At 48.0% G+C, this 25,744-nt stretch overlaps 9 protein-coding genes across 9 annotated transcripts, besides 6 other annotated features; 5 read left to right on the plus strand and 4 right to left on the minus strand.

Moving 5' to 3' along the window:
• Positions 1-266: 266 nt before the first annotated feature.
• Positions 267-6,162, minus strand: TSTA_005430 (cytokinesis protein SepA/Bni1; the record flags this gene model as incomplete). The annotated part of the gene is made up of 3 exons (XM_002488115.1): positions 267-1,445; positions 1,499-4,895; positions 4,952-6,162. 3 exons carry the CDS (start codon positions 6,160-6,162, stop codon positions 672-674), a joined length of 5,382 nt encoding a protein of 1,793 aa, XP_002488160.1. The 3' UTR covers positions 267-671.
• Positions 744-766: a microsatellite.
• Positions 2,907-2,936: a microsatellite.
• Positions 2,955-3,045: a sequence feature (GA-rich).
• Positions 6,163-8,115: 1,953 nt separating the features above from the next.
• On the plus strand, positions 8,116-9,359 carry TSTA_005440 (malate/L-lactate dehydrogenase, putative; the record flags this gene model as incomplete). Its single annotated transcript, XM_002488116.1, has 2 exons — positions 8,116-8,187; positions 8,283-9,359. 2 exons carry the CDS (start codon positions 8,116-8,118, stop codon positions 9,357-9,359), a joined length of 1,149 nt encoding a protein of 382 aa, XP_002488161.1.
• Positions 9,360-9,612: 253 nt separating this feature from the next.
• On the plus strand, positions 9,613-10,639 carry TSTA_005450 (uncharacterized protein). The gene is made up of 2 exons (XM_002488117.1): positions 9,613-9,774; positions 9,835-10,639. Exons 1-2 carry the CDS (start codon positions 9,748-9,750, stop codon positions 10,321-10,323), a joined length of 516 nt encoding a protein of 171 aa, XP_002488162.1. The 5' UTR covers positions 9,613-9,747; the 3' UTR covers positions 10,324-10,639.
• TSTA_005460 (bas1, putative) lies at positions 9,863-12,196 on the minus strand. The gene is made up of 6 exons (XM_002488118.1): positions 11,817-12,196; positions 11,584-11,752; positions 11,484-11,527; positions 11,268-11,436; positions 10,706-11,208; positions 9,863-10,649 (listed from the first exon to the last, which is right to left on the minus strand). Exons 1-6 carry the CDS (start codon positions 11,884-11,886, stop codon positions 10,462-10,464), a joined length of 1,143 nt encoding a protein of 380 aa, XP_002488163.1. The 5' UTR covers positions 11,887-12,196; the 3' UTR covers positions 9,863-10,461.
• Positions 12,051-12,084: a microsatellite.
• A 727-nt stretch (positions 12,197-12,923) lies between the features above and the next one.
• Positions 12,924-12,959: a microsatellite.
• An 871-nt stretch (positions 12,960-13,830) lies between these two features.
• Positions 13,831-17,580, minus strand: TSTA_005470 (homoaconitase LysF; the record flags this gene model as incomplete). The annotated part of the gene is made up of 3 exons (XM_002488119.1): positions 13,831-15,489; positions 15,541-16,189; positions 16,472-17,580. The coding sequence occupies 3 exons, from the start codon at positions 17,578-17,580 to the stop codon at positions 13,831-13,833; spliced, it is 3,417 nt and encodes a 1,138-aa protein (XP_002488164.1).
• Positions 17,581-17,893: 313 nt separating this feature from the next.
• TSTA_005480 (amino acid transporter, putative) lies at positions 17,894-19,929 on the plus strand (the record flags this gene model as incomplete). The annotated part of the gene is made up of 3 exons (XM_002488120.1): positions 17,894-18,297; positions 18,339-18,921; positions 18,971-19,929. The coding sequence occupies 3 exons, from the start codon at positions 17,894-17,896 to the stop codon at positions 19,772-19,774; spliced, it is 1,791 nt and encodes a 596-aa protein (XP_002488165.1). The 3' UTR covers positions 19,775-19,929.
• Positions 19,930-20,159: 230 nt separating this feature from the next.
• Positions 20,160-23,383, plus strand: TSTA_005490 (DNA replication factor C subunit Rfc4, putative; the record flags this gene model as incomplete). The annotated part of the gene is made up of 7 exons (XM_002488121.1): positions 20,160-20,248; positions 20,309-20,629; positions 20,680-21,102; positions 21,152-21,376; positions 21,770-21,968; positions 22,021-22,440; positions 22,494-23,383. The coding sequence occupies 7 exons, from the start codon at positions 20,160-20,162 to the stop codon at positions 23,262-23,264; spliced, it is 2,448 nt and encodes an 815-aa protein (XP_002488166.1). The 3' UTR covers positions 23,265-23,383.
• A 197-nt stretch (positions 23,384-23,580) lies between these two features.
• TSTA_005500 (uncharacterized protein) lies at positions 23,581-24,243 on the plus strand (the record flags this gene model as incomplete). The annotated part of the gene is made up of 3 exons (XM_002488122.1): positions 23,581-23,971; positions 24,033-24,095; positions 24,146-24,243. 3 exons carry the CDS (start codon positions 23,581-23,583, stop codon positions 24,241-24,243), a joined length of 552 nt encoding a protein of 183 aa, XP_002488167.1.
• Positions 24,220-25,680, minus strand: TSTA_005510 (DUF410 domain protein). Its single transcript, XM_002488123.1, has 4 exons — positions 25,512-25,680; positions 25,180-25,430; positions 24,965-25,117; positions 24,220-24,915 (listed from the first exon to the last, which is right to left on the minus strand). Exons 1-4 carry the CDS (start codon positions 25,553-25,555, stop codon positions 24,338-24,340), a joined length of 1,026 nt encoding a protein of 341 aa, XP_002488168.1. The 5' UTR covers positions 25,556-25,680; the 3' UTR covers positions 24,220-24,337.
• Positions 24,399-24,421: a microsatellite.
• Positions 25,681-25,744: the final 64 nt, after the last annotated feature.

A 25,744-nucleotide genomic window follows, 5' to 3' on the forward strand; every position in this document is an offset into this window, starting at 1 on the left:
TACCTAGGTACCTTCTATTCAAGAAACATGGATATTTCTAGAACGGATATGGAAAGAGAAAAGAAAAAAAGTTCTATCCATCGACAAGCATCAAGCTTATCAACGAATAAATGTTCAACGGTGTTGGTTTGTGGAAGCAATCGAGATGCCTCGCTCCGACGCACTGGGCCGCAGGGCCTCACGTGACCTCTTCTAGGATAGAGGGATATAAGACTGCGTCGGGGCGTGATTTAGATAGAGGACACAATCACATACATTTACCCATACAAAACTGCAGTACCTGGTAAACACTCTACGTACGTACGTACATTAACGTGTACACGTGCTTTATGCACCCACATACGGGCATAATGAATCAAATCAGATTACACACGATAAAACGAATAAAAAAGGCGTCTGAAAAGAATGAATATCGCTATAGTATCACTTGTGTTAATGCAGATAAAATCGGAGGAAAGAGAAAAAAGAAAGGGGCTATGTAACTGACGCCAATAGCTTAAATCCATGTACAAAAGAGTCATAATCTCGAAATCAATTCGATGGATAAAAAAGGGGGCAAAAGAATGCAAAAATGAGAATCGAAAGGGTAAAAAGATAAGTCATCGCTTATGAAACTATTTACTTATTTATTCACAACCAAAACACAAAGATTCCATTGATTGATTGATGGATCAATCGGATATTTCCACAGGTCTGTCCGGACTCGAGCCATCCATCGCATTGTTGTCCTCTTTTTCTCTTTCATTATTATTATTATCATTATTATCGGTAGTAGGTTCGCCTGATTCGGACGATACTACTATAGCTGGAGTTGGTGGCGGTTGTTGTTCGTCAGGAGGAACAGATGTCTCCTTCAACGACGGCAATAATCCTTCTGTACTGTCCTTAGTACCATTCGTGGTTGTGTTGCGAGATCTCATGCGCAATCTCCGCGCTCGTCGTTCGTCTTCGGCACTTTCCCTTCGTCGGCGGGTTCGCTCTTCATCTGTGTCTGTGTTATTGCTGCGTAGACCCTGTAGGAGATTGGCTGCTCGGTCGGCGATGTCTTCCCCTTCAGACACGGATTCGTGGCCGTTCATTGACTTGTCGTCTTGTGGTGAAAGGAGGTCACCGCTTGTTGTATCGGCTGTGGAGATTATTGATGCGTCCTCGCCGTCATCGGCTTCTGCGCCTAGGAGATTGGGCATTTTTTGTCCGGAGGCTACTCGTACTTGATGTCTCTCTTTCAGGCGCGCTCGGCGACGTCTGTCACGTTGATCTTTGGCTTGAGGTGCTGCTGCACGGAGTTTCTCCAGTAACGAGTCCATTGCACCGCTTGATGTCGGCGAAATAGGACTATCTGTACCACCACCGTTGGCCAGTGTAGGGTTAACTCGTTTGCGTGCCAAGGACGATTCTATTCGTTTCCGGTTCTCCTCTAGCGCTATGTTCTTCTCCCTGGATTTCTATCAAATCGTTAGCATTTCCATTCACCACTCCCCAAGTCAGAGAAACTAACCTTCCATTCTTGCAAGAAAGAAGCAAGCTTGCTGAAGAAGTCACGACGCGAGTTTTCATCCGTATTATCCTCGCCATAGAACGTCATAATATCATCAAACGTCTTTGCTAGATCATCAAGTAATATCTGCATCTGCTCGGCTTTCCGTCTGGCTTCTTTCATGCTTCGCTGAACCACCTGACTGACTCGATCCTGAGGATGGAATTTCTTAGGATCACTCAAATTGCCCGAGTCAAGGCTCGACTGCACATTCTTAATAGTGTTGATGTATTTCACAGCATCCTGACGTAGATTGTCGATGTTGAGTTTGTGCACACCAGCCACGCCACCAATCTCATCTTGGAAGCCCTCCCATTCAGGGTACTGATTACGCACGATACGTTCCACAAGGTCCGCAAACGTAGTCTCATTCTTGTCATCTTTGACCATACCCAACCGTGCAAGCGAACTCAACTTGAAACCCTGAGCTTGCTTATTGGCATCGTTCATGAAATTACCAATATCCAGAATTAATCCCAAAACATTCATGAGCGATACGGAGTCACGTAGAGAATCGCAAACTTTGGACACTTCCTGAATCTTGCTTGAAATATGATCGTAGTCATTCTCATAGCTCCTCGTCAATGCTAGCGCGCGCATTCTAGACTTCCAATAATGGTTGAGTTCATAAGCTGTTTGCAGATAAATTTGATCCTCTCGAGTAAGTTCGTTCATATCTTGCTCTCTCTCCGCTGTTGCAGCGTCAGGAGCTGTCCAGTCCTTGCTGTACGGCGCCATTAGTTTGGCCGTATTTTCAGGAATATTACAAAGATCGTCGCGTTGCAAGAAATCCATAACGACATCATTCTCCAAGATATCCTTGTCGCAATGTATAATCTTCCGTACTAATTCGTCCACAGGCGTTTGCGAAAACTTGGCCAAAGCCACTTGGAAAGTTTTCGACAGCTCGTTGGAGATGATCTGCTTCTTGTCTTTTCGCTTTTGCGCACCGCTTCCACCACCTAGGATCTTTGTCTCTTTAGCCATGAACAGCCGCTCCACCTCGTCGAGAACACCTTTCTTTGCCAATTCGGTGTATTTCTCTTCCTTTGCTTCGTTTGTTGGGGCATGAGTGGCCCATACTGTAACTTGGGGAGTATCAATCTTATCCCAGTGAAGAGCCTTGAGTTTCTTCTTAGGTCTGATCGAAGGCATAGTGATTGTCGGACCGTATGATTGGTTTTGTTGTGACATATAGTTTGCTCGCCAAGCGCCAGGAACAGCGGCACCAGGAGGACCAGGCGGCGGCGGTGGTGGTGGAACACCAGGAGACATCGGGGGTGGAGGGGGAGGTGGTGGTATACCTCCAGCCATACCAAAAGGAGGAGGTGGAGGCGGAGGAGGAGGGATACCACCAGCTGACATGGGCGGAGGAGGTGGCGGAGGAGGAGGAGGAGGAATAGCGCCTGACGATGAGGGAGGTGGTGGGGGAGGTGGAGGAATAGCACCAGAAGATGGCGGCGGCGGCGGCGGAGGAGGAGGAGGTGGTGGTGGTGGAATAGCAGCAGCATCATCTTTAGTTTCGGGCCCTTTCTCAGGAGCAGTCTCGGCTTTTTCTTCTGCTTTCACGCCCTCAGCTTCCTCTTCCGAGTCGTATTTGCGAACCTTAGCGGCAATCTCTCCCAACAGACCAGTAGCTTGCATGGGGTTCATGCGTGGGCGTTCATAAGTCTCTAGTGTAACCTTCTCCTCGGCCACTTCATCCGTCTCACTGACTTCGGGAAGATGCTGTGCCTCTTGCTCACTTGAGGGAACCTTCTTGCGCGTGACAGATCCAAGAGTGCTGTGAGTTAGGGTTTGTCGCGTCTTCTTTTCAAATTCCTCCTCTGGCTGCGCGAGAACGCCTTCCATTTGTTCTCGGAGCTCGCGCAGACGGTCTGACGGGCCATCTTGATTCCAAACCTTGCCCTCAAGCTTGAACTGAGTCTTTGTTCGCTCAAGTTGACGTTCGAGCCTTTCAAGGAGTCTCTCGCGATCAAGGATACCTCTCATTTGTGCCGGATCAGTTTCTCCTAGTTTATTTTCAGCCGCCTGTTTCTTTGCATTGGACGCGGCAATATCTTGCGCATCCCGAAGCATGAGGTACAATTCGCGGGTCTCCAACTCATTCCGTTGCAATTCATTCGCTCTCAGACGATGAAGGTCGTTAAGTTCGGACTCGAGAGCCTCGTTTCGGCGCTTTTGTAACTCGAGAACACTGGCCTGTTCATCAATCTGTTTTTGCAGTTTCTTGACTAGACCATCCGCTCCGAGTTCGATCTGCGCTTTCATTTCATCACGCTCGGCAATAGCGGCCTCAGCAACTTGACGAGCCTCCAAAGATTCGTCGTACGCATGTCTGGCTTCGGCATCTGTATGCAACTTGTCCAGCAAGTTTTGCACTGTAAACGTCAATCCCTGGCGGAGATCTAGATCCGGCAGCCGACGATCCATAGCAACATAGCTAAGCATAGCTTCGACCAGTTGAAACATGCGCAACCCATCTTCGCCTGTAGAATTTTCCCGTATAAGAAGCATATGTTGCATTGCAGAAAGAAAATAATCTCCTGCTCGCGTACCCCGTAACTTCGCGTTGATTGCATCGGTAATCTGTGTAGGGTCAGTCATGTCCTTGACTTCCCCTTCAACGCTATCCTTGGCACTGCTAGCCTCTCGTTGCAACAAGTCCTCGTAGTCAATAGCCTCGTTCTCCCGAAATCGTTCAATCTGTTTATCAATGACTTCATATTGGAAGCCTTCCATCTTCGTGAGTAGGCGCTTGATGCCACAGGATATGAATTGGGCTCGAATGTGACATCGCAGCTGCAGATCATATTGCGGCGCATCCACAAGCATATTGATCATCATCATAGTCGCAACAGCGTATTCCATGAGTTGATTCTCCATGCCTACACCTCCGCTGCGATACTCTTCACTCGCACCCACAAGACTGCCCATCTTGCCACGGCCGTCAATTGTCACCTCGACAATACGCATCCAGGCATCAAATCGACCCGTTTCCCCTTGATGGCTTTTGACCTGGTCCATTGCTTGCAGAACCTTTTGGTGGCCTTGCCCATCGCCCCAGTGACAGAGGAAAGTAAGTACGTCGCTGACAATTCTTCGAGTTTGCAGTCGAGGTGACAGCAGGGAGCTAACCAGCGCAACGATAACCTGCTGATGGGCCAGAGCATCGTCCGCACCATACTTGTTGTTCATCAAGGCCTTCAAACATTTGGTAATGTCGTATTCACGTTCGAGATCCTTGTCAGCGCTTGAGACTACAGGCCCTGGTCCGGCAGTCTTGCGGCGATTGATTTTCAGTAACACATTGGTCAGAGCGACCTGGCCTTGAGCTTCAACAAAAGCTTTGACCCAACTTTGTGATGTTAAAATTTTTGTTTACCCAGTACAAAGAAGACGGCATAGACTTACCTAATAGGTTGCGTCCGCAGACTGACACTCAAACTGGCTAATTGTTTCGAAGTAATTGTATCATCCATAACTTTCTTCACGTACCACTCTGGGCTTCCCTCTTCATCGGCTCGGCCTATCACAGAATGAGAGCCACCATCGTAGCCGTGGGTGAGCCGGGCATTGTTACGTCGTCTCTGCTCCCCTTGGAGCTCGGTCAACCGATCTTGGTGAACAAGCGTCCATTTTTTGGAAGCAGGATACGCGAGCATCTGTCTTTTGGCTTGTTCTGGTAAATTTTGCCAGCCTCGTTTCTGCATCAGCTCGAGAAAAAGCTGGTCAACCATGCGATCATCCTTTGGCCGTGATAAATAATCCCCTGACGCTACAGACGATATCGATGGCGAAGGGGTGACAACATGTGGCTGCTGCGATGTTGGCCATCCCTGCGCGTTTGAATATCGACCTCCACTTTGATATGAAGTATTTCGATCGCCGCTAGAATACGAAGTGGTGAGAGTGCGGGAGGAATTGCTGTCGGAGAAATATGAGGTTCGTGTAGCGGAGGATGATTGCGACGAATGGACACTAGCTTGATCGAGAGAGACTCTCGAAGCAGACGACGAATCGGCTGAAGCATAACTGCCAGAGGCGTAGGTAAAGCTGTTATTTGCGGCAGAACTACCAGGCCTTCCCCATTGTTGATACCTAGTTCCGCGGTCCCCAGTAGAACTACTCGTCATTGTCAAATTCGAGGCGTGCGGAGGGGGGCGAGGCCCGGTCATTGTGGGTGTAGCGGAGCTCTGTGAGGATGTAGGTCTCGAGTCCCAAGCTTGATACTGGTGAAAATCGGCGCCGGACTTCCCGAGATGACTGGGTGAAGGCTCTCGGCGAGCGTTTGCTTCTTGTTTGGGAAGATAATCGACGGGTATGGGAGTCTTTGAATCCGAAGGCATACTATCAAAGGGTATGGACGTAATTATGCCGGCATTCGAATTGAGAGCAGCGACAGCGGCGGCTTCGTCAGCGTCAAATGAACTGATAGACCCCCTCGTCGAATACCGCGAACTGCGTGACCCAGCGAGACTACCTGTGATTGACTGTGTTTCTGCGGTTGAGTTTAAAGAAGCAGCATATCCATCATCTGTCTGCCTATCCTTGTATAATTTTCTGCCAAAGAACGATTTGCTAGAGGTACCTGGTCTTGGTTTCTCTGGAGCTGTGGTGGGCATTGTGATAACGGCGGTCGCTTGGAAGACAGCATGGGCGTAAGGTCTTTTGTCGCTCAAATTTCGCCCTCTGCAGATAGTTGACTCGTCTCGGCTGGACGGGACGATTGGCGAATAAGTATGTCGACGAACCCTCGAAACTTGAAAGTGATTCGATACGGCGGCGTCTGTGGATATCCTTCTGTGAGGGGAATCGTGTTGCTTCTCGTCGATCAACAAGCAGTCACTTGTTTATCCCGTTCACGACCTAGTGTCTAGGATCGACTAACTCAGCTAGTCAGTGAGCACGTATCGTAGGGCCCCGTAGACCGAGACGGGAACTCGACCGCTGAGCAAAGCGGCAGATAATTCCCAAGACCTCGGATTATCTCTCAGGCTCGGTATCGTGTTCTTGAACAGAGTAGACGTAAGGAAAAACAGAGACTCGAATAGTGAGCTTCTAGAATAGCCCACAGAGTCGAAGAAAGTTATGCAAGAAATCCCAGCAAGATCAGACAGTGCGACGCTGTCCCTCCAGAAGGAGTCCGCCTTCGTTCTTTCGGGTTTAGGCCGGATCCGCATATGGACCAATCAGAGTGCGCGGTAGCGAGCTTCGTCAGGGGAAGGAATTCCGAAGCAGCCAATCAGCTTGCAGTCAATTGCCTGACTCAGTCTGCGATATCTCAGTCTTTATTCTCTCTTTATTCAACCTCTACAATCGATAAGCTCGAGTCGATCGAACTTTGTCATGGCTATTTTGGGATCAATTACTATCTTGATCCATTGTTCTGGGTTACAAAGTGGTCCAAACGCTCGGGATGACGAACAATTTAACTAGGAACCTCGGAAGCTTCAGATTGGGTTCCTATAGAGAGAGAGAGTGGCATTCGTAACGATTCAACGTGACCACGACGCGCTATCCGCAGATATGGGTATGGACGGTATTTAGGGGGCTTCCAGGCATAGCGACTACAATTTGAGGTTTTAGTACCACAGGACATCCAATATTCTCGGCGAGTGTTCTTACGGCTATAACAACATTCGATATGCGCAGCTACTCTAATCGGCCGTGCCCCGGCGCTTGACGTATTGGATACTATCCTCATGTTGCTCGACCGAAAAGTCAATTTCTCCTCCAGCTGGATTTAAAGAGGACTTGATCACTTCAACTCATACGCTCGTCAAATACTGAATATGCATGAACACTGAGTTGAACGGGGAGTGGTATTGGCGGATCAGTGTATACGACGGATGAACGACTGTCAAGACGACATCGAAAACCATCGGTCTTGAACAGTGTTTTACTCACGTGGCGCGTGATCAATGCAAGGGACAGGACAGAAGAATACACCTAGAGCAAACGACACTACCAACACTTCCTGCTCTAAAAGAAGAACCTCGACAAGTGAATGGATTCGGTTGGTATCGTTGTTTCGGAAGACGACCTCGATATATCGGTCCTTCCAACGGGTATTCTTCGAGCTTCTCGAGTCAGTGGAAGAGACTAAGCTCCGGTGAATATCTCGAATTCGTCCCTTCCTAGCGCGCACAAGCTAGTGAGAGGCAGCGGAACTCTCGCACTTGTCAACACAGCCGAACTCCGAGACCAAATCGCGGGAGTCGTGGAATCTACGAACATTGTTCTATCTACTAAAACGATTTGATGACTTGGACGATATGTGCACTTACCACGCAGCCGCTTCGGGTTCACACAATCTTTCCTGGAAGCTTTTTCATTCTGTACTGTTTCGGAAGTTTCCTAGCAGAACTATCGCAATCGACCGGCCAATACGTAATATGATTATTACTTTGCAGAATACACTAAGCCACAGGGACACTGCGCGGAAGCCGTCCGTGTGTGAGATAGACAATAACGACTCAACGATTTGAGTACTCGAGCAGCAGTACCATGAGCTTTTGAGATCAATGTTAGTGCAGCCTAGTTACGAATTCTGACGGGTTGACCTAGAAGTCCAGATGTCCGGAACACGGTACTCCAGGGTGGAGCGGGTTCAGCCCGAGATTGCGGGTGACGGCCCCGCTCCGCATGTGGATACACTAAACTCCGCTCGATAAGATGAAGCTTTCTTCGCGAGCTGCACATGATGCAGCCTTACACAGATTAAGCCGACTTTGAATGACAGTGCATGCTCATCATGACAGAACTGTCCCAGCAAGTCTACTATGTTGCACATTCCAACCTCCAAGCATTTGTCCGACAAATCCTAGTGGGTAATGACGTGTCTAACGAACATGCCTCAATCATTGCCAAATGCTTGGTGGAGGCGGATCTGCGTGGCGTCGATACGCACGGCTCCAATCGTATACCATCTTATATGAAGCGAATTCGAGAGAAAGTGCTCAATCCAGCTGCAATCCCGCAATTGCAACAAGTCACACCCGCAGCTGCCATAGTAGACGGACAGAATGGCTTCGGCTTCGTTGCGGCTCATATGGGTATGGCCAAAGCCATTGAGATGGCACAGACATTTGGCATTGGGTTGGTCTCGGTCAAGCATTCGAATCATTTTGGCATGTCAGCATGGCTTGTTCAGCAGGCGATTGATGCAGGCATGATGTCGCTTGTATTTACGAACTCGTCGCCGGCCTTACCTGTCTGGGGAGGTAGAACTAAACTCATGGGAGTGTCACCTATTGCATGTGGTGCACCAGCTGGTAAAGAACGACCATTCATTCTAGACATGGCACCCTCAATCGCCGCGCGAGGCAAAATCTACAAAGCACTGCGACGAGGCGAGAAGATTCCCACCGATTGGGCGCTAGACGGCGAAGGAAATCCAACAGATGACCCCGAGAAAGCTCTCGAGGGTGTAATGTTACCTATGGGAGGACCCAAAGGATCCGCCCTCTCAATCATGATGGACGTCTTCTCCGGCGTCTTCTCCGGCTCTGCTTTTGCGGGAAACGTGACAAACCCTTACGACCCATCCAAACCAGCAGACGTGGGACATTTCCTAGTTGCGATCAAACCAGATCTATTCATGGATTTGGAAGAGTTCAAGTCACGCATGGATTATTTGTATCAGCGGGTTGTAGGGTCGGAGAAGATGGCGGGCGTGGAGAGGATTTATTATCCCGGAGAGATTGAGCATATTACGCGTGAAAGGAGGTTGGTAGAAGGGATACCGTTTACGGTAGCTGAGATTATGGGGTTGAATGAGGAAGCTGAGTTGGTGGGAGTTGAGAAGTTGTCTGCTTAAGAAGCAGAACCTAATCTTATCGATAAGTCGATTGTATAGTTATTCATCATCAAAAAGCGAATAATAACACCACTTCGGAAAAGTGCTTCTCAGATATGTAAAAGCATGCTGTATTAATTTATTTTAGAAATGTATCCTCATAGAGTGTATGAAGTAGTATGGTTAAGTCCCTTATCAACACCAGTTAAGGAAGGCGGTAGCCTAATCCCAGTCCGGCTTGCTGACGAGGCCGATTCGTCCTCTTCTTCACTCCACATATACAACATATGCCTGAGACATTATTCACTGTCGTACAGTCACAATCATGAACTGATCTCTATTCCTCGGTATATACTATCGAGGTCAATATCACCAGACTGCAAATCCATCCGGCCTCGTCATCGCAACAATGGGCTCCTCCCTTGACATGGTCAAGGTACTCTCCACCCCCCTTATCTCCTGAACATTTCATCTCTCTAACAATTGAAATAAATAGACCCTCCTAATCCCCGCCTTCATCTCACTAAGCATCTATCTCCTCCTCAGCCACCTCCTCCTCCCATTCTTCCGCCGCTACCGCCAACGCTACGCAAATTACCTGCCCCTAAGCACAATCTCAGCCCAGACCCTGCCCATCCGGGAACGAATCGCAGATGCTCTAATGCATTTTTTCTTACCGACTGCGTCCTGGCGACGACGTTTACCACGATTTATGCGTTCATCCACTGGCCCCGAAGATGAAGATGATGATAGCTCGGTAGATCATAATAGACCGGATAATAATGACTCGATAAGTATATTCGATGAAGAAGGGGAGAATATGGCGGAGATGAATATGTCGGCATCCAGAAGAGAAGCGTTAGAGGCGAGCAGGAGGAGGAGTTTTAGGAGTGATGAGCAGGTTAGGTTGAGTAGAGATTTGGAGGAGGGGTTTATGGATGATAGTGATGATGATTCGATACGGAGTTTACAAGAAAGACGGTGATATATATTATACTCTGGTGTATTGAGGATATGTTATTAGAACTAAATATATGGAATAAGACATAAATAAATCCCGTTCCTATGCCGATTTATCGTAAACATTAACTATCATTCTTGATCTGCAAGTTGAGTACTCGTATCACATTACAATCCCATCTAGAGCGGTATACGGCTGATGATGAGCCGGTAGGACGCCCTGTGCATGAAACGGAGACGATACAACCATCCCCGGGTGACTGCTCGTATGCGCATGACTAGGGAGAAAGTCCAGATGTTGCTGTACACTAAGCGCCCGCTCATGCGCTGGGATGTAATATGGATAATGAACTGCCACACCATTAGCTGTGTTTCAATATACAGAAATTTGGGTGACGTGGACTCACCAGGTAACCCGTGCATTGACAACTCTCTATTCTCGTACTGTTGCTCGCCGTCAAAATGCGACAAGCTCGGCTCATACGTGCCGGTCGATAGACTACTGCATGAACTATATGGAGTCGCGGGAGTGGGTGTTGGAATAGAAAGCGAGGGGCTAAACAGTCCTTCTACAGGCATGTCCCAACAGTACGAAGATGAGAGACCCGGAGGAGTTGACAGAGACCGTTCGGTGCCGGTGTCATCCCTCCCGAGTACCTGATCATGTAAATGTAGATGTACCTGTTGGTTTTGGGGGGACGGGTCGATGTGTTGCTGAGAGGGAATTATGATAGAAGGTGTCCCGACAGCCGACAGGGACGGCGACGACGAGGCGGGTGTTAATCGTGGGAGGGGCGACTGCACCGCAGGCGTGAATACTTGTTGCTGTTGCTGCGGCTCTTGCTTGATTGTCTTCGTCTTGGTGGATGGTCTATGTTCCCTCTTCCGTTTCCGGGTGAGTTGTCTATGTCTGATTTGAATTAGCTTAGACTTGTCCATACCTAGGGAGGGAGGTAGGGAGACACATACCGATTCTTTGCATCCAGGCCCGTCCGACCAGGGAAATATGTATCAACAATCTGTTTCCAAGCACGGCCAAACTCGCCGATTGCGAGTAAGAGTCGACGATCTTCATCTCGTGTCCAGGGACTGCGATCAATAGCCGGATCGAGCACATCGTTCCATCGTTTGAAGCATTCTGTCTGTGTTAGTAGACCAGCGAGAATAGAATTGGGCAAAACATACGATCACCATTCCGAGTTCCCACTACCTGCGCAACTCGAGACCAACTATCCTTCAGTCAGTATACATCTATGTACGACAGTAGCAGCTTGGTATGACATACTGCGTCCCATGTCGATGAATACCCATCTTCAACAACTCATCCTCAGTCTGTGACCAAGGACCCAGATTCATCGTCGCAGCGACACGGTAATGCCATCGCTTACGACAGTCTTTATTATTTCGACCGGGGAGATAGGAGGCAATGAGGCGCCAGTCGACTTTGTCTTTCTCTATACCCAAGATCTCGGGTTAGGGCTTGAGATTTCCGCAAGCTGGGGTAAGGGGAAAGCTTACCGCAAGCTTCAACTAGTCTTCTGAGGGTGTTATCTTCCTCTTGACTCCACAGGTTACGAGATCTATTCATCTTGTTTCTTCCGGTGTTGATATGTTTTGTTCAGTGTAGGTATGTAGAGTCAAGGGGTTTGTCTTCTTGATGAAAACGAAGCGGGGTTCAGAAGATGTTTTAAATTAAATCCCCAAGCTTTTCTCCAGGACTTTTAGCTTAAGTGCTCCAGGAGACAACGGGAAAAAATAAAAATAAAAGAAAATAAAAGAAAATAAACGTGCTATTAGCTCAGCCTGACCAGGCTTGGGAGTTTGGGACCGGCCGTACAGCGTATTGAACAGGACTGGGCGGCTTGAGAGCCGATCTGCAAGTCTACTCAATTGGCTGTGTCAAGAAAAATTACATATGAAAAAAAGAAAGAGCGAGAATAAAAAGAAAAGAAATCACCGTTCGTATGTTAGGGTCTAGGCTAGTACGCATTGTGTCAAAAGAATCATGTGTTGACAATGGCGGCTCGATTTGCCTCCATTTCTCCTCAGGCGATGTGCATGATGCATACATACTATGCATCGATGCGGGCTGCCATGAGCCAGACAGGCCACGGACTTGCCGATGCGTCAAGTCCGGCGACACAAAAGCAAGAACAAGGCCAATGGAAACGAGAGCCATCGAGGTGGGAAGGGGAGAGTTTCCGCCTGCTTTTTCTCCGTGTCTCCTCATGACAACAGAGACAATAAGAATAAGGCTGGGAGCTGTCAGATCCGGTCTGCCAGCGTGGGGGAACGATCTCGGACCTAGTCCATGCATCGACAAGTGGCTCGCTGGACAAAGCCAGAACGGGAATCGAGCATCAGCCTCATGGGAGTTCCGTATACACGGATTGGATTTCCGGGGGTGGTTTAATGGACTAAGGGTACGAACGACGACTGAAGAAGTCAAAATTAGCGAGCCGCTCTTCGTAAGGTAAAACTCAGCTGTATTGTATGTTTTATGTCGTTGAACTACTTACTCGCTTTGCGCCCAATGTATTTTGATTTCTGCAAATTGATTTCTTTTTGTGGCCGTTCTGACAGGGTGTATCCCTCTATCATTTTGCATTCAGCATAATACCATAATACTACTACTACTACTACTACTACTACTACTACTACAGTAGCTGGGCTGATGAAGAGTGACTGAACACGGATCGATGCTTCCACGATGCGGGCTCGTATTGTACTGTCACGGTAATACACTACTGAAATAAGCTTATTCCCGGTCAAACCTAGTACCAATACCGCATAAATACGTATAAATACGGTATCGCCGTCTGTCCTACCCTGCTTATTGATTGTTCCCATCGATTTACTACGTATCATCTTCTCCCCATTCACCGCGCATTACACAAGATCTCGCTTAATCAGTCAGATCTGAAGAATAAATAGAAAAGAAGAAAAAGAAAATTCTGGGAGTCCTGTTACCGATACTCTGGATCATCAGCCCACCAACTCAACTCTGCCAAGCGACGAAGCGAGCTATATTTGTCTGCATGCAGGTTGCATCTTCCAATGAGTGCCATTCCCACGCGAGATGTAATCTCGCTAACGAAACAAAAACAAAAGAAAAGAGAACGGATTGATCGCTTCGACTTGCTCCGCTCGGGTGAGAGTACTGGGTTCATAGGAGTTACGTTTTGATTTAACGAAGAAGTGAGTTAATGACAATCGCCACTGCGGCTGATCTACAGGGCCTCGTGAACTGTCAGCATTGAAGATGTTGTGTCCACGATCATGCATGATTCTAGACCGGTGTACTACATCTATTAGTCCGTAGCTTATTCCCTTGCTTCAATAGACAGGATGTAACAGATTGAATAAGTTACTGCATTAGGACTGTTATTACTAATGCATAGTTAACTAATATAAGCACTTCTGCGAGGGTCCCCCATGATCGTCGCTAGTAAGCCACGCATCGATAGAATCAGAAAAAGGCCGAAGGGCTCAAATTGGTATCATAATCATAGAAGTAAAGAAAATAAAATATTTATACACCAATCGCGTTCTTCACCCAATTCTCCAACCCCCCCTTGGCGATAATCTCCTGCACATTAGGAGGCAATTCACCCACGCGATGCGTCCAGGTCGTGCCGTCATGCTCCCTAACCTCGATCTGACTACGGCGCACGTCCCAGGTCAAAGTCCATCCTGTCCGGCGCGTAGGGACGTTGCCCTCGCCAAAACTCTCCCGTAACCGCTCAACCAGCCTGGGAACTTCCAATCCCATAAGCGCATTATTAATACTGTTGCGTGAAAAGATATTTCCAAAGCTTCCAGACACTACAAGCGGGATCTTCTTGGCTAGGATTGCCGTCGCGGCCTGTTCGCGAGAACTGCCGCAGCCAAAGTTGAAGCCGGATACGAGGATATCGCCTTCCTTGGCGATGGTGGAAAATGAAGAGTCGTAATTGGACATGCATACTTGTGCCATGGTTTCAACGGGCACGTTGTCTTGGTATGTGTATTTGCCCGGATATATGCCGTCGGTGTTGATGTTGTCTGCGTCACAAAACACGATTTCACCCGAGATACGTTCTGGGAAGCCAGGGTACAATTCTGTCAGAGCACTATCGTCTTTCTTTTCTTCTGATGTCGTTTCCTCTTGCTCCGACAAACCAAATCGTTGTTCGCCGTCTGCAATGAGATTATCAAGTTGGCCAATGACCTTTTCCAACGCCTCTTCAGCGGTAAGCGTGCGGTCTTCCTCCTTGATACCATCCCCTTCGCCGCGAATCACACCCGTCCATCCCTCCGGCTGCTCATACCAGCCAGGCCCCTTCAGAATACCAGACAGGGCACTGGCGGCCACCACTTCGGGACTTCCCAAGTAGGCTTTCGCATCCGTACTACCCATACGACCTTTGAAGTTACGGTTTGACGCACTAATACCCACTTCACCGGGCTCTAGTAGACCCGTTCCTAATCCAATGCAAGGTCCGCAACCAGCGGGAAGAGCCTCGGCGCCAGCATCTAACAGAACCTGCCAATCCCCGGCATCTTCAGCGGCTTGCTGTTCAGGTAAAGACGCCGCGGCGATGTAGAACTTGACCCCGTCTGCGACCTTGGGTATTTTGCCCCCGTTAGCTTCGGCGGCTTCTCTGAACACGCGAGCAGCAGCGGCAATGTCAGAGGCCCGTGAGTTGGTGCACGAAACAAGATATGCCTTGTTAACCTTGATATTCTGCGCCTCTAATTCGCTGATCGGCGTGGCGACTTTGACCGAATTGGGGCCGGACACGTAGGGTGACAAAGAAGATAAATCGAGAAACAGTTCCTTGGCGTATTTCGCACCCTTATCTGCTGTCAATGCGTTCGCGAACAGCTCTTCTAGTCGCTCATGGGTGAATCGTTGCGCGGCAAGAGTCTTGTAAGGACCGTCCGCTAGTCCCATGGCAGCAGTGGTGGCTTTGCCTCGCAACCAGCCCTTGAGTACGTCGTCGATAGGGAATAAGCCGGACAAGGCACCCCATTCTGTAGTCATGTTTGCAATTGTAAGACGGTCGTCTACCCTGAGACTGCGCATCGTTTCTTCGGAACCTGTGAATTCAATGGCGTGGTTGAGAACGTCGTCTTTGCCAAATAAATGGCACAGAGCGACGATTACATCTTTTCCAGTAACGCCAGCAGGTAAGACTCCAGTGAAATGCTACCAGCTGTCAGTGTGCATCCTATACCAGAATTGTATAAAGGTACGTACCACTCTCGCAATATTAGGAACCTGCCACCACGTCTTCCCAGTAGCCCAAATACTAGCTCCGTCGGTCCGCACAATAGGCGTTCCCAAACACCCAACACCCCCGTACATATTACTATGACTATCGGACGCCACAACCAAAGTTCCGGGCCACGCAAATCCCTCTTCAACCATAATCTGATGTCCAATACCTCTTCCAGCAGGATAAAACTCAACTCCATGACGCTGAGCAAATTCTTCAATTTGTCGGTACTTTTGCAGATTTTTCTCCGTCTTATTTTGCACGTCGTGATCTAGGGTCATAACGATCTGGTTGGGATCGTGTAGTTTCGAAGCACCTATGGACATGAATTTCAACGCGACGGGCCATGAATTGTCGTGTGTCATGCACCGGTGAGGACTGATGGTAACGTAGTCACCGGCCTTGACGAATTTTCCGGGTGCTAGGCCGACCGCATATTTCTGTACGATTTTCTCGGTCAGGGTCTGCGGGACGGAATCCTTCGATTTCATTGACGATAAGATGGCTGAGACATCGGGGTTGTCTAATTGAGTGTGGAAAACATCCTGGGAGAGGGAGGAGCGAGACGATGTGAAGGATCGTCGAAGTTGGATTGCAGTGCGCAGTGAGCGCCGGTGCAGCGTCACGCGCCTGCTTAATGAAGTATGGAATGGCATCTATTATATGTTAGATCAGAGAGGCTGCTATAAGAAAAATTGAGGCAGAATTGAATACCTTGAGTCTGGTGTTGACAAATGAAAAAGCGTGCATATAAGCAGAGCTAAATTTTCTGGGGAACGGGCCGATCATGACTCAGCATCTACCGATATCGGATCGTTCTACCGAGGATACTTTTGTTTTTAACAGGAACAAAATCCATTAAACGACTAACTCCAATGCTATGCAAGAATAGATGCCATATGTACATCTTACAACTTCCAAATCTCCCAGTCCTTGGCGCCAATCTGCTGAATGATTCCCTTTACCGGCCCTTGTAGCTCATACCCATGCGCCCAGACCTTGGGACCGGCCATGTAATTTATGAATCCCTCTGGACCCGAAATGATAATCATTTTCTTGGTATCAGGTGAAGGCTGCACCGAGTCAAGGTACGCCTTGATCTCTTTCGTGCTAATGAATGTGTTTTCCTCGTCGACAAAGTAATCGACTGAAACCTGACCAGGGTATCGGGTTTTGAGATCCTGCAGCTCACGAACTATAGCGCCTTGAGTTGTTGGCGCTGGGCTGGGTTTGGCGGTTGTTTCCTTGTGGAATGGCCACCACCGTGTTGACTTCTGTTGTATGATATTCGACGTATCACTAATCCCCCCGGCGCAGTCTTCTCGTTTCCTATTAGCCCATAGGATATGAATCTTAGGCCGTCTTCCTTCCACAGTTCGTCTGAATATGATGTAGGCAGCCTGTAAAGCCGGCGCAATACCCGTACCACCAGCGATGAACAATATATCATTTACCTCCGGGGGTATTTCGCACTCTATCTGCGGACCTCTCATCTCAATATAGGCTCCCTGTTGCAAACTGTGTAGATACCGAGACACCTCTCCATGCGGATCCCGACGAATCAAGAATCGCAAAGAGTCCTTTGTGTCTTGTTCATTCGCATTCTCAACCGGCGGAAGTGGTGTGTAATCTCGCCCGATTTGCAGCTGTGGTTGCTTGAACATCACACTCCACACACCCGTCTGCCATGCTAGGTTGTACGTCTCGCGATTATCTGTCGCCGCCGCCGCCGGTTCGACTGTGAATATACTATTCGTTGATGAGACTTGCTCTCTCGAGGCCAATTTGTAGCGTGAAAATGTCAAAGGATTCAGATTGGCATCAAGCGTGTCCTGTCGTGATCTGAAATAGGCTCCAATTGCGGCAGCTGTCAACGTGACCACCGTTAAGCGAATCCATACCCGGTGTTTTGGTGTTGAGGCGGCGGTAGAATAGCTTCGTGATGCGACGGGGGAGGATGACGGTCGGTGAATATATTGTCGGGTTGCCCTCCACTGAGGACAGCGAGTTGAGGCGAGCATTGTAGCGATTCGATCAGTAGTATATACATGAAGCCATCGTGGCTCGAATTGTTGAATGAAGTGGTTGAGCGGGAATGGCAAATCAGCTTAAAGCTTAGCGCGGAGCCACTTTCCCTGCGGATCATTGCATCTGGATTGCCCCTTGTTCGTAGTTTTATTCGTTTTTCCCATCAATTATCTATTCGTCGATTTGACTCTTCCATTGACAAACAGCATCGAAACTGGGATTGTAGTCTGTGACCAAGACGACGGTTATCACGGGCATGGCGACCCCGTTATACTTTCTATAAACTGAGACTCGAATAATTGCGCAATGTCTCCAGTGACATTTTCTGCAGACAACCAGGGCCATCCGCCGCGCGATTCCCTAGAGCTTGCTTCTCTCGCTTCCACGTCCGACGCTGGCTCTGCCGGACGGTCCTCATTCGAATCCTCACAATCAGGCATCTCTTCCTCCCGCAAACTGTCACTAGAAGCGGACGACCCATTGTCCGAACAAGCTGGTTTAGGATCGAGTCGCACGCGACCGAATCGCTCTTATTCTGTCTCTTCCGCTTTTGACTTTGGGAGTAATTTATTCCCCCTTTCGCAAACCGCTGGCGGCTATGCTCCTCTCGGCGCACCTTCTGTGACATCGTTGGAACGGTATGCGGGGCTTCGCGATGCCTCTTTGGAAAAGCACAAGTCTTTGACCTATTTGAATGGTTTATCGTTGATGTTGGCTTGATAATTGGTTCGGGGATATTTTCGTCTCCTAGTCAGGTTAATTTTAATGCTGGGTCGCCGGGGGCGGCTCTGATCGTGTGGGCCGTGGCAGGTCTTTTGGCATGGACGGGAGCTGCGAGCTATGCAGAGCTGGGAGGCGCTATACCATTGAACGGTGGACCGCAGGTTTATCTGTCCAAGATTTTTGGCGAAATTACGGGATTTCTGTTCGCCTGGTGTGCGGTTTTTGTACTTAAACCAGGTTCAGCCGCCATCATCGCCATCATATTCGGCGAATATGTCGTGAGAGCGTTTATTGGAACTGAGGTGGAAACAATCAGTCCATGGATCAATAAAGGTGTTGGCCTGGCTGGGGTTTTGTTTGTGACCATTCTCAATTGCGCATCGACGAAGCTTGCTACTCTTGTTGGGGATCTATCCATGTTCTTCAAATTCGGCGCACTGCTCGCAGTTACAATAATTGGAATCATAGTCGCCATTACCGGGCTGTCATCGAAGGGGCAGGCTAATCAAGATTGGAAGAATACGGGTTGGTTCGAAGGGACAAGCACGGATATCTCTGACTGGGCTGTCGCGTTATATGCAGGGCTCTGGGCGTTTGACGGATGGGATAATGTAAGTTTCTCTAAGACAAGACTCTCTGACATCTATCTAACCTTTCCAGACAAACTACGTGACCGGCGAGTTCAAGAACCCGAACCGTGACTTACCACGTGCGATACATACAGCAATGCCTGTGGTCATTATTTGCTACCTCATGGCTAATGTTTCGTACTTTTTTGTTCTTCCACAAGCGACGATAGCAAAGAGTAATACAGTGGCCGTTCAATTCGGAGCCAAAGTGTTTGGTCCAGTTGGCGCACTCATTCTGGCTCTGGTTGTATCCGGAAGCTGTCTAGGCGCTCTCAACGCGACATGCTTTACAAGTGGCCGTCTAGTGTACGCTGCAGGTAAAGAAGGCTACCTCCCAGCGGTTTTTGGGAAGATCGGGTTTGGCAGATCAAACAACACTATGGGAGGAAGCCGATTGCAGCGTCGGTCTTGGTTCCACAAGGCATTCTCATGGCTATGTGGAGGCAGTGCAGCCATAGGATACACCCCAGTCAATGCAATGCTCTTCAATGCTGCAATCACTGCAGTATACGTTGCGGTTGGAGAATTCGGCACGTTGCTCACTTTCTACGGTGTGGCAGGATACACCTTTTACTTCCTCACGGTTCTCGGGTTGATTGTGTTGAGGATACGAGAACCGCATCTCGAGCGCCCTTATAAGACATGGATCACGACACCTATAATTTTCTGCTGCGTTAGTCTTTTCCTTCTTAGTCGAGCGGTCATTGCCGAACCTTTACAAACCCTTATTGTCGTTGCTTTTGTTGCAGCTGGTGTTCCTGCTTATTTCTGGATGATGTATCGACGGGATGGAACTATCAAGTGGCCAGATTGGAAATTCTGGAAAAGCAGGTGAAGACATCTGCTTTTTGACAGTTTCACCGCCCCTGGGAGACTAGGTTACTATATCTTTTAATCATGTATAATACCCACCTTCATGTATACTGTTTTTGGTTTTGCGATGCATCCCACAGTGGGTGGGTCAACGGTGTTGGTATGGTGATTTGGCGAGTGAGATGAGAGCTGTATGTCTTATGATAGTGTCATAATAAATAATTCTATATAATTATTGTACCTGATGTTGATCTTTAAAGGTAATTTGGTAAACGCAGAGCTCCCGCACGGACCACCACTTTAACTATTTTTGTCGACGCGCGCTGCGCGACTATCTCAACAACAACTTTAAGACGACTGACTACTGAGTAAGAACATACTTCTTATCGTACATTCAAAAAGTCAATATGGCTCAAGCAGAATCATCCAAAGCTGCTGCCCGCAATGGTCTTCATGCTTCAACAGCCGGAGCTCCCCCAGACTACGAGCTCCCTTGGTATGATTCCCTACTCCTCTCTACTCAAATCACTAGGAAGAACACAACTAACTATCAAAGGGTCGAAAAATACCGCCCAGTCTACCTAGACGACATCGTCGGCAATACCGAAACAATCGAAAGACTCAAAATCATCGCCAAGGATGGAAATATGCCCCATGTCATCATTTCCGGTATGCCGGGTATCGGAAAGACGACTTCTATCCTGTGTCTTGCGAGACAGATGTTGGGGAATGCATACAAGGAGGCTGTTTTAGAGTTGAATGCGAGTGATGAGCGAGGTATTGATGTTGTTCGGAACCGAATAAAGGGATTTGCACAGAAAAAGGTTACGCTTCCTCCGGGGAGGCATAAGCTTGTTATCCTTGATGAGGCGGATAGGTATATAAATATCACATTTTCCTCTGATTACAAGAGCTAACGATTATTAGTATGACGCCCGGTGCTCAGCAAGCCCTCCGACGCACAATGGAAATCTACTCGACCACCACCCGCTTCGCTTTTGCCTGCAATCAATCCAACAAAATCATTGAACCTCTCCAGTCTCGTTGCGCGATTTTGCGCTACTCGCGTCTAACAGACGGTCAAGTCGTAAAACGTCTCAGCCAGATATGCGAAGCTGAAAAAGTCGAGTTCTCGGAAGATGGTATTGCGGCACTTGTATTCAGTGCAGAAGGCGACATGCGTCAGGCAATTAATAACTTGCAGAGTACTTGGGCTGGATTCGGCTTTGTGAGTGGTGATAACGTCTTTCGTGTTGTCGATAGTCCACATCCGATCAAAGTTCAGGCAATGATTAAAGCTTGCTGGGAGGGGAAAGTGGATTCTGCTCTAGACATTCTAAATGAGCTATGGTATGTCATTCTCGTCAACTTTGGCCGTCGGTGATGCTAACTGCGATAGGAATCTGGGCTACTCCTCGCACGACATCATTAGCACCATGTTCCGAGTCACAAAGACCATTCAAACACTTTCAGAACATGCCAAACTCGAATTCATCAAGGAGATTGGTTTCACACATATGCGCATCTTGGATGGCGTCGGCACTCTACTGCAATTGAGTGGTTGTGTTGCGAAACTTTGCAAGATTAATATGAAGCCTGAACTTTTTGTGCCGTCAAATAAATAGTACTCTGGTCAGATGTGGTATGCATTTATTGGCGTTCTGGTGTGGGCATTTGAGTTTGGGGCGTTGATCTATTTACATGATGATAGGAAAGAATTCTATTCATTTATTCAGAGTCATTTGTTGGTGAATTCTAAGAATCCGGGTTTCAAATCTACATTAAGTGGCCCACGTGGGTGCTAGTTGGTAGAATAGTTTAGTTCAACCTCAACCTCAACATGTCAACAATCAGCCCTTAACCGACCATGGACTAACATGAAGGAGACGATAACCTGAAATGATCTTCTCGAATCCGTTCACCCACGATCTTCGCACGAGACGATGACACCCCATGTCTCTATCTCATTCATCCTTAGCGCAATACTAACAACAACCATACGCGCGGTCGACAACAGCTGGCACCCCCCAGATGCAAGTGCCATCAACAATCTAGATCTCAATCTGGGCTCTGACGGCGTGTTCGATTTTATATTTGACTCCTCTATAACTCCCGACGAGCGATATGGACGGTACAATTACTGCAATATGCCGCATGTGCGCAGGAGAGAATACGCCGTTGCGTCGGCGGAGTATGAACTTGTTTATGTTGAGATAGTATGCTCCATATCCCTCATAGTAAGTTAATCAAAGACTAAAGAGATCACAGATTCATCGCCATCACAAAAGAACACCGTATCAATCCAATACCTTCCCCTTGGAAAATGATACATGGTATTGCAACGATACACAACTCTATCACTACGCCCAACCTTCAGCCGGACAACAAATGAGCACCAATACTTATTGGCAGATTGAAGAAACCAGTGCATTCGATTTGTTCCCCGTATCTGGATTTCCGGGTACGTGTATCTTTCCGCAGATTACTCGTGAAGGATTACAGGATTCATGGCAACATGGTCGCGACATTTATGAGGTTTATCATGATCTTTTGGGGTTTTTACCCGGTGAGTTGGATCAGAGGAAAGTGAAGTTTAGGGTTACGAATAATGAGATTACGAGTCACGTTGCGGGTATGGTTATTGGGGGGATGTACGGAGAGGGGGCTGCCGTGCCGTTGCATGTGCAGGTTTGTTTGCTCTCGACAGCTGTTATAGAAAACATTGCTAATGATGAGTTTAGAAGGCAGGTGTTGATTCCTTGGAACCACAATATCCATGCCCTGGTGGCCAAGCTCTATTCAACAACATCAAACACCCCAACTCTCCATCCTCTGAACAATGGAAGACTCATCTCGAAAAGACCAAGGAATTAATGGAGTCTTTGGACTCCATATCCGGCATTCCCTCAGATGCAGATGATTGGCACACCAGCTACGATCACTACTTTGACAATCTTTCCTCTCGACTATGTCACTCCAAACCTCTACCTTGCAAACAAGAGCAACAGTCCAACGACGCGAAATGCATAACACGCTCACAAGCAAACTCCGTATTCCGTCTTGGACAATGGGAATACTCACGTTTATTTCGTGATGCGCCGTCCTCGCTTATAGCCAGCGCAGCGTTATATGGTGTTTTCATTGCTGAAATTGCGCAACATCTACGCGAGCAAATCAGATTCTTAGATGAGGATATTGATCAGAGTGGTAGAGTGTTGTATCGACACAACGTCGCGCATGATGGAAGTATTTCGCAGATACTATCGCTACTACAAACCAGGCAGATGGTTTGGCCGGGTATGGGGGCCGAGATTGTTTTTGAACTATATCGGAAGAGACCTTCTTCTTCGAAAGAGAGTGGGCTCTATGTCCGTGTTTTATGGGGAGGACAAGTGTTGCAGAGCTCAAATCCGGAGCTCGGTGATATGAAGTTTGTGGATTTGGAGAAGTTGCTGGGTTATTTTGATTCTTTAGTTGGACGGAAAGCAGAGAGTGTTGCAGATCTGTGTTGATTGAATATCAGTGCAGTTGCTGGAAACTGTTTTGGATGAGACCAGTAGAATGAATTGGCTCCTCTTAACTAGACCAAAAGCTGTGCATATCAATTGATATAGTATAGAACTAAATAACTAGCATGAGGTGATATTCCAGAGTGGGTGAGTGGATGTCCCAAGGAAAGATAACGGAGTAAAAGCGGCGAGGGATAGCTCAATGTGGATCTGAGTGGGAGCTCCCCACCAAAGTTTGAAGTTGACGATCCATTATGTACACAAACAACTTCACTACGTACACTCGAACCCTTTTACGAACCTCTACATTCTGATCGCCATGCCCCCCACGCGCCGAAACCTCTTTCCAAGCCACCTCAGTCGTCGTCCAGCATTCAATCCCGCTCAGGACTCAACCAGCGACGCCGACAACACGTCCTCCAACAATGACACCAAACACCACAACGCTCAAGATACAGATTCCGGACCAATGACACCTGAAACCACAAACACAACCACAGCGCTTCTACTAAACAACGGCGACATCATCGCACGCGACAAGAACGGAAAGTTCCAACTAGACATCCCCATCCTGCCGCCCATACCACTTGACGAGGAAGACGGAGAAGACGATGCTGAAGATGAAGAATCAGGCGCTATGGAAGGGATAGAGGGTGATGGGACGCGACCTAGTGGTGGTAGCTCAGAAGTTATAGGGAAGGATAAGGACAGTGAGTTTTCCGTCTAAAATCATTCGGATAGGATAAGATGGCTGATACGGATGGTGAAAAGAACTAGAGGATTTGGTTGAGATGATGTATCGGAATCGGAATAGGCATTTGAGTGGTGAACCAGGTAGGGGATTTTTTCTGATAGACGTCAACTTGGTGCTAATAGGGTGATAGAGCTACTGAATCTACTGCAGCAGAGTTTACATAACAAAGTTGCGACTTTGGAGGAAGATAACTGGATGTTTGAGCCGGAGGATGATCCTCTCGTGTGAACGGCACGTTCTTAATCAACACATGATTTTATTAAAAGACAAGGGTACTATTCTGTGGTCGAGAATGATCATATACATGCCACTTCGGACACATCTAGTCCAACTCAGCACTGGCCGGAGCCGCTTCAACTCTCCTGCTCTGCCCTCGCTGGTTTCCACCACCACCACCACCACCACCTCCGAAAAACATACTACCCATCATATCCAACAATGGATTCCCCTGTCTCGGAATCTTGATGTTGAAATACATCTCTCCAATAGTCGCCAACGCATCATCCCAAATACCAACCTCCTCAATGTGAGGGGTGTAATGCCTCGTCAAATCCCGGAAGAGATCTGCACTACCGCGCTGAACGGCAATCAAGAGCAGACTAAGGAAATTGAGCAGGGGCAATGATGGGTAAATCCGTACGTCAGCGCTTGTGCTGCTAACTTGCTGCGAGGCGAGTGAAGGGTACGCTGCTGAGAGACGGGATGTGAAGATGAGAAGGGCTTTATTGGCGTTGCGCAGGTTTGCTGTGAGAAGGTATGGGATGACGGCTCTGGAGGCGTATATCCCTGCTGTATGCGCGTCGTCGGCTGTGTACCATTCGAATTCTAGTTTTGCGAGTGTTTCGGCGGAGTCTGTGGTACCAAGGATGAGATGTCTTTCGGCGTCATACGGCTCATTTTCTAGGTTGTGTTAGTATGAATAGATATTTTCCATACACGGGGAACATACCTTCAGCATAAACAGATCCAGCAGCATGGTGAAGTTCCGGATCTCCACGTTCTAAAGGACCGAATTTTGAACTCCAGCTAATTATCTCGGTTATGTATCTCTTCCGAGAAGGTTCATCAGGAGGAAATTCACGCAACAATTCAATCAGACGTTCTAGCATAATCCCTCAGTAAGTTTCAATACCCGAGATATGAAGAGGGACAAAAAAAACATACTCTTCCGTCCCCTCGACTCAGCATCATCCAAACCAATCTCCCACTCAGCCTTGTTGTAAACCTCAACGACAAGCATAATCGCCAAATCCCCACCACTCGCAGAGGCACCCTGTTGCGAGCCAGCTCTCAAAAGAGCCTTTGCGCCGCCCGTTAATATTTCGGCTGCGGCATCGTAGTTGGATTGTTTGAGGTAGCGGGCTGCGATGACGCGGAGTTGTTGGTGGGCTTCGTAGTAGGAGCCTGCTGCAATTCTGGATTGATGCAGTATTAGCACTGTAGTCTTGAAGTAGTCCTTTCATGAGAAAACTAGAAGAAGATCGTTGGTGACGTACTTTTCTTGCTGTCGAGCAATTGTCTTGTCGATTTTGGATGTCATAATGGCGAATCTAATATCTCTGGAATAGTCTATACTTCTGCTGTCTTCGATTCAAAGAAAACAAGGTATAACGCATGAATATTCTCAAGACTATCGTTGATGTTGAATGATGAAGCCGGCGGGGCAGAAAGCAGGTCCAGCTCATTCTTTGCGAAGTTACCGTGTCAGCCAATCACATGGTCAATGTTG

Source organism: Talaromyces stipitatus, genomic scaffold (genome assembly GCF_000003125.1).
Source record: "Talaromyces stipitatus ATCC 10500 scf_1105507295517 genomic scaffold, whole genome shotgun sequence".
Lineage (NCBI taxonomy): Eukaryota > Fungi > Ascomycota > Eurotiomycetes > Eurotiales > Trichocomaceae > Talaromyces > Talaromyces stipitatus.

What these genes read in the sequence shown, in the direction of transcription:
- TSTA_005450 (XM_002488117.1), top strand. Translation starts at nt 9,748, where the DNA reads ATGGGCTCCTCCCTTGACATGGTCAAG. An exon ending in CCTCCCTTGACATGGTCAAG is followed by an intron (nt 9,775 to 9,834) that starts GTACTCTCCACC and finishes TGAAATAAATAG; the next exon opens with ACCCTCCTAATCCCCGCCTT.
- TSTA_005460 (XM_002488118.1), bottom strand. Translation starts at nt 11,886, where the DNA reads ATGAATAGATCTCGTAACCTGTGGAGTCAAGAGGAAGATAACACCCTC. An exon ending in AAGACTAGTTGAAGCTTGCG is followed by an intron (nt 11,753 to 11,816) that starts GTAAGCTTTCCC and finishes TCTTGGGTATAG; the next exon opens with AGAAAGACAAAGTCGACTGG. An exon ending in GGGAACTCGGAATGGTGATC is followed by an intron (nt 11,437 to 11,483) that starts GTATGTTTTGCC and finishes TAACACAGACAG; the next exon opens with AATGCTTCAAACGATGGAAC.
- TSTA_005510 (XM_002488123.1), bottom strand. Translation starts at nt 25,555, where the DNA reads ATGACATCCAAAATCGACAAGACAATTGCTCGACAGCAAGAAAA. An exon ending in TGAGTCGAGGGGACGGAAGA is followed by an intron (nt 25,118 to 25,179) that starts GTATGTTTTTTT and finishes GGATTATGCTAG; the next exon opens with AACGTCTGATTGAATTGTTG. An exon ending in TGGATCTGTTTATGCTGAAG is followed by an intron (nt 24,916 to 24,964) that starts GTATGTTCCCCG and finishes AACACAACCTAG; the next exon opens with AAAATGAGCCGTATGACGCC.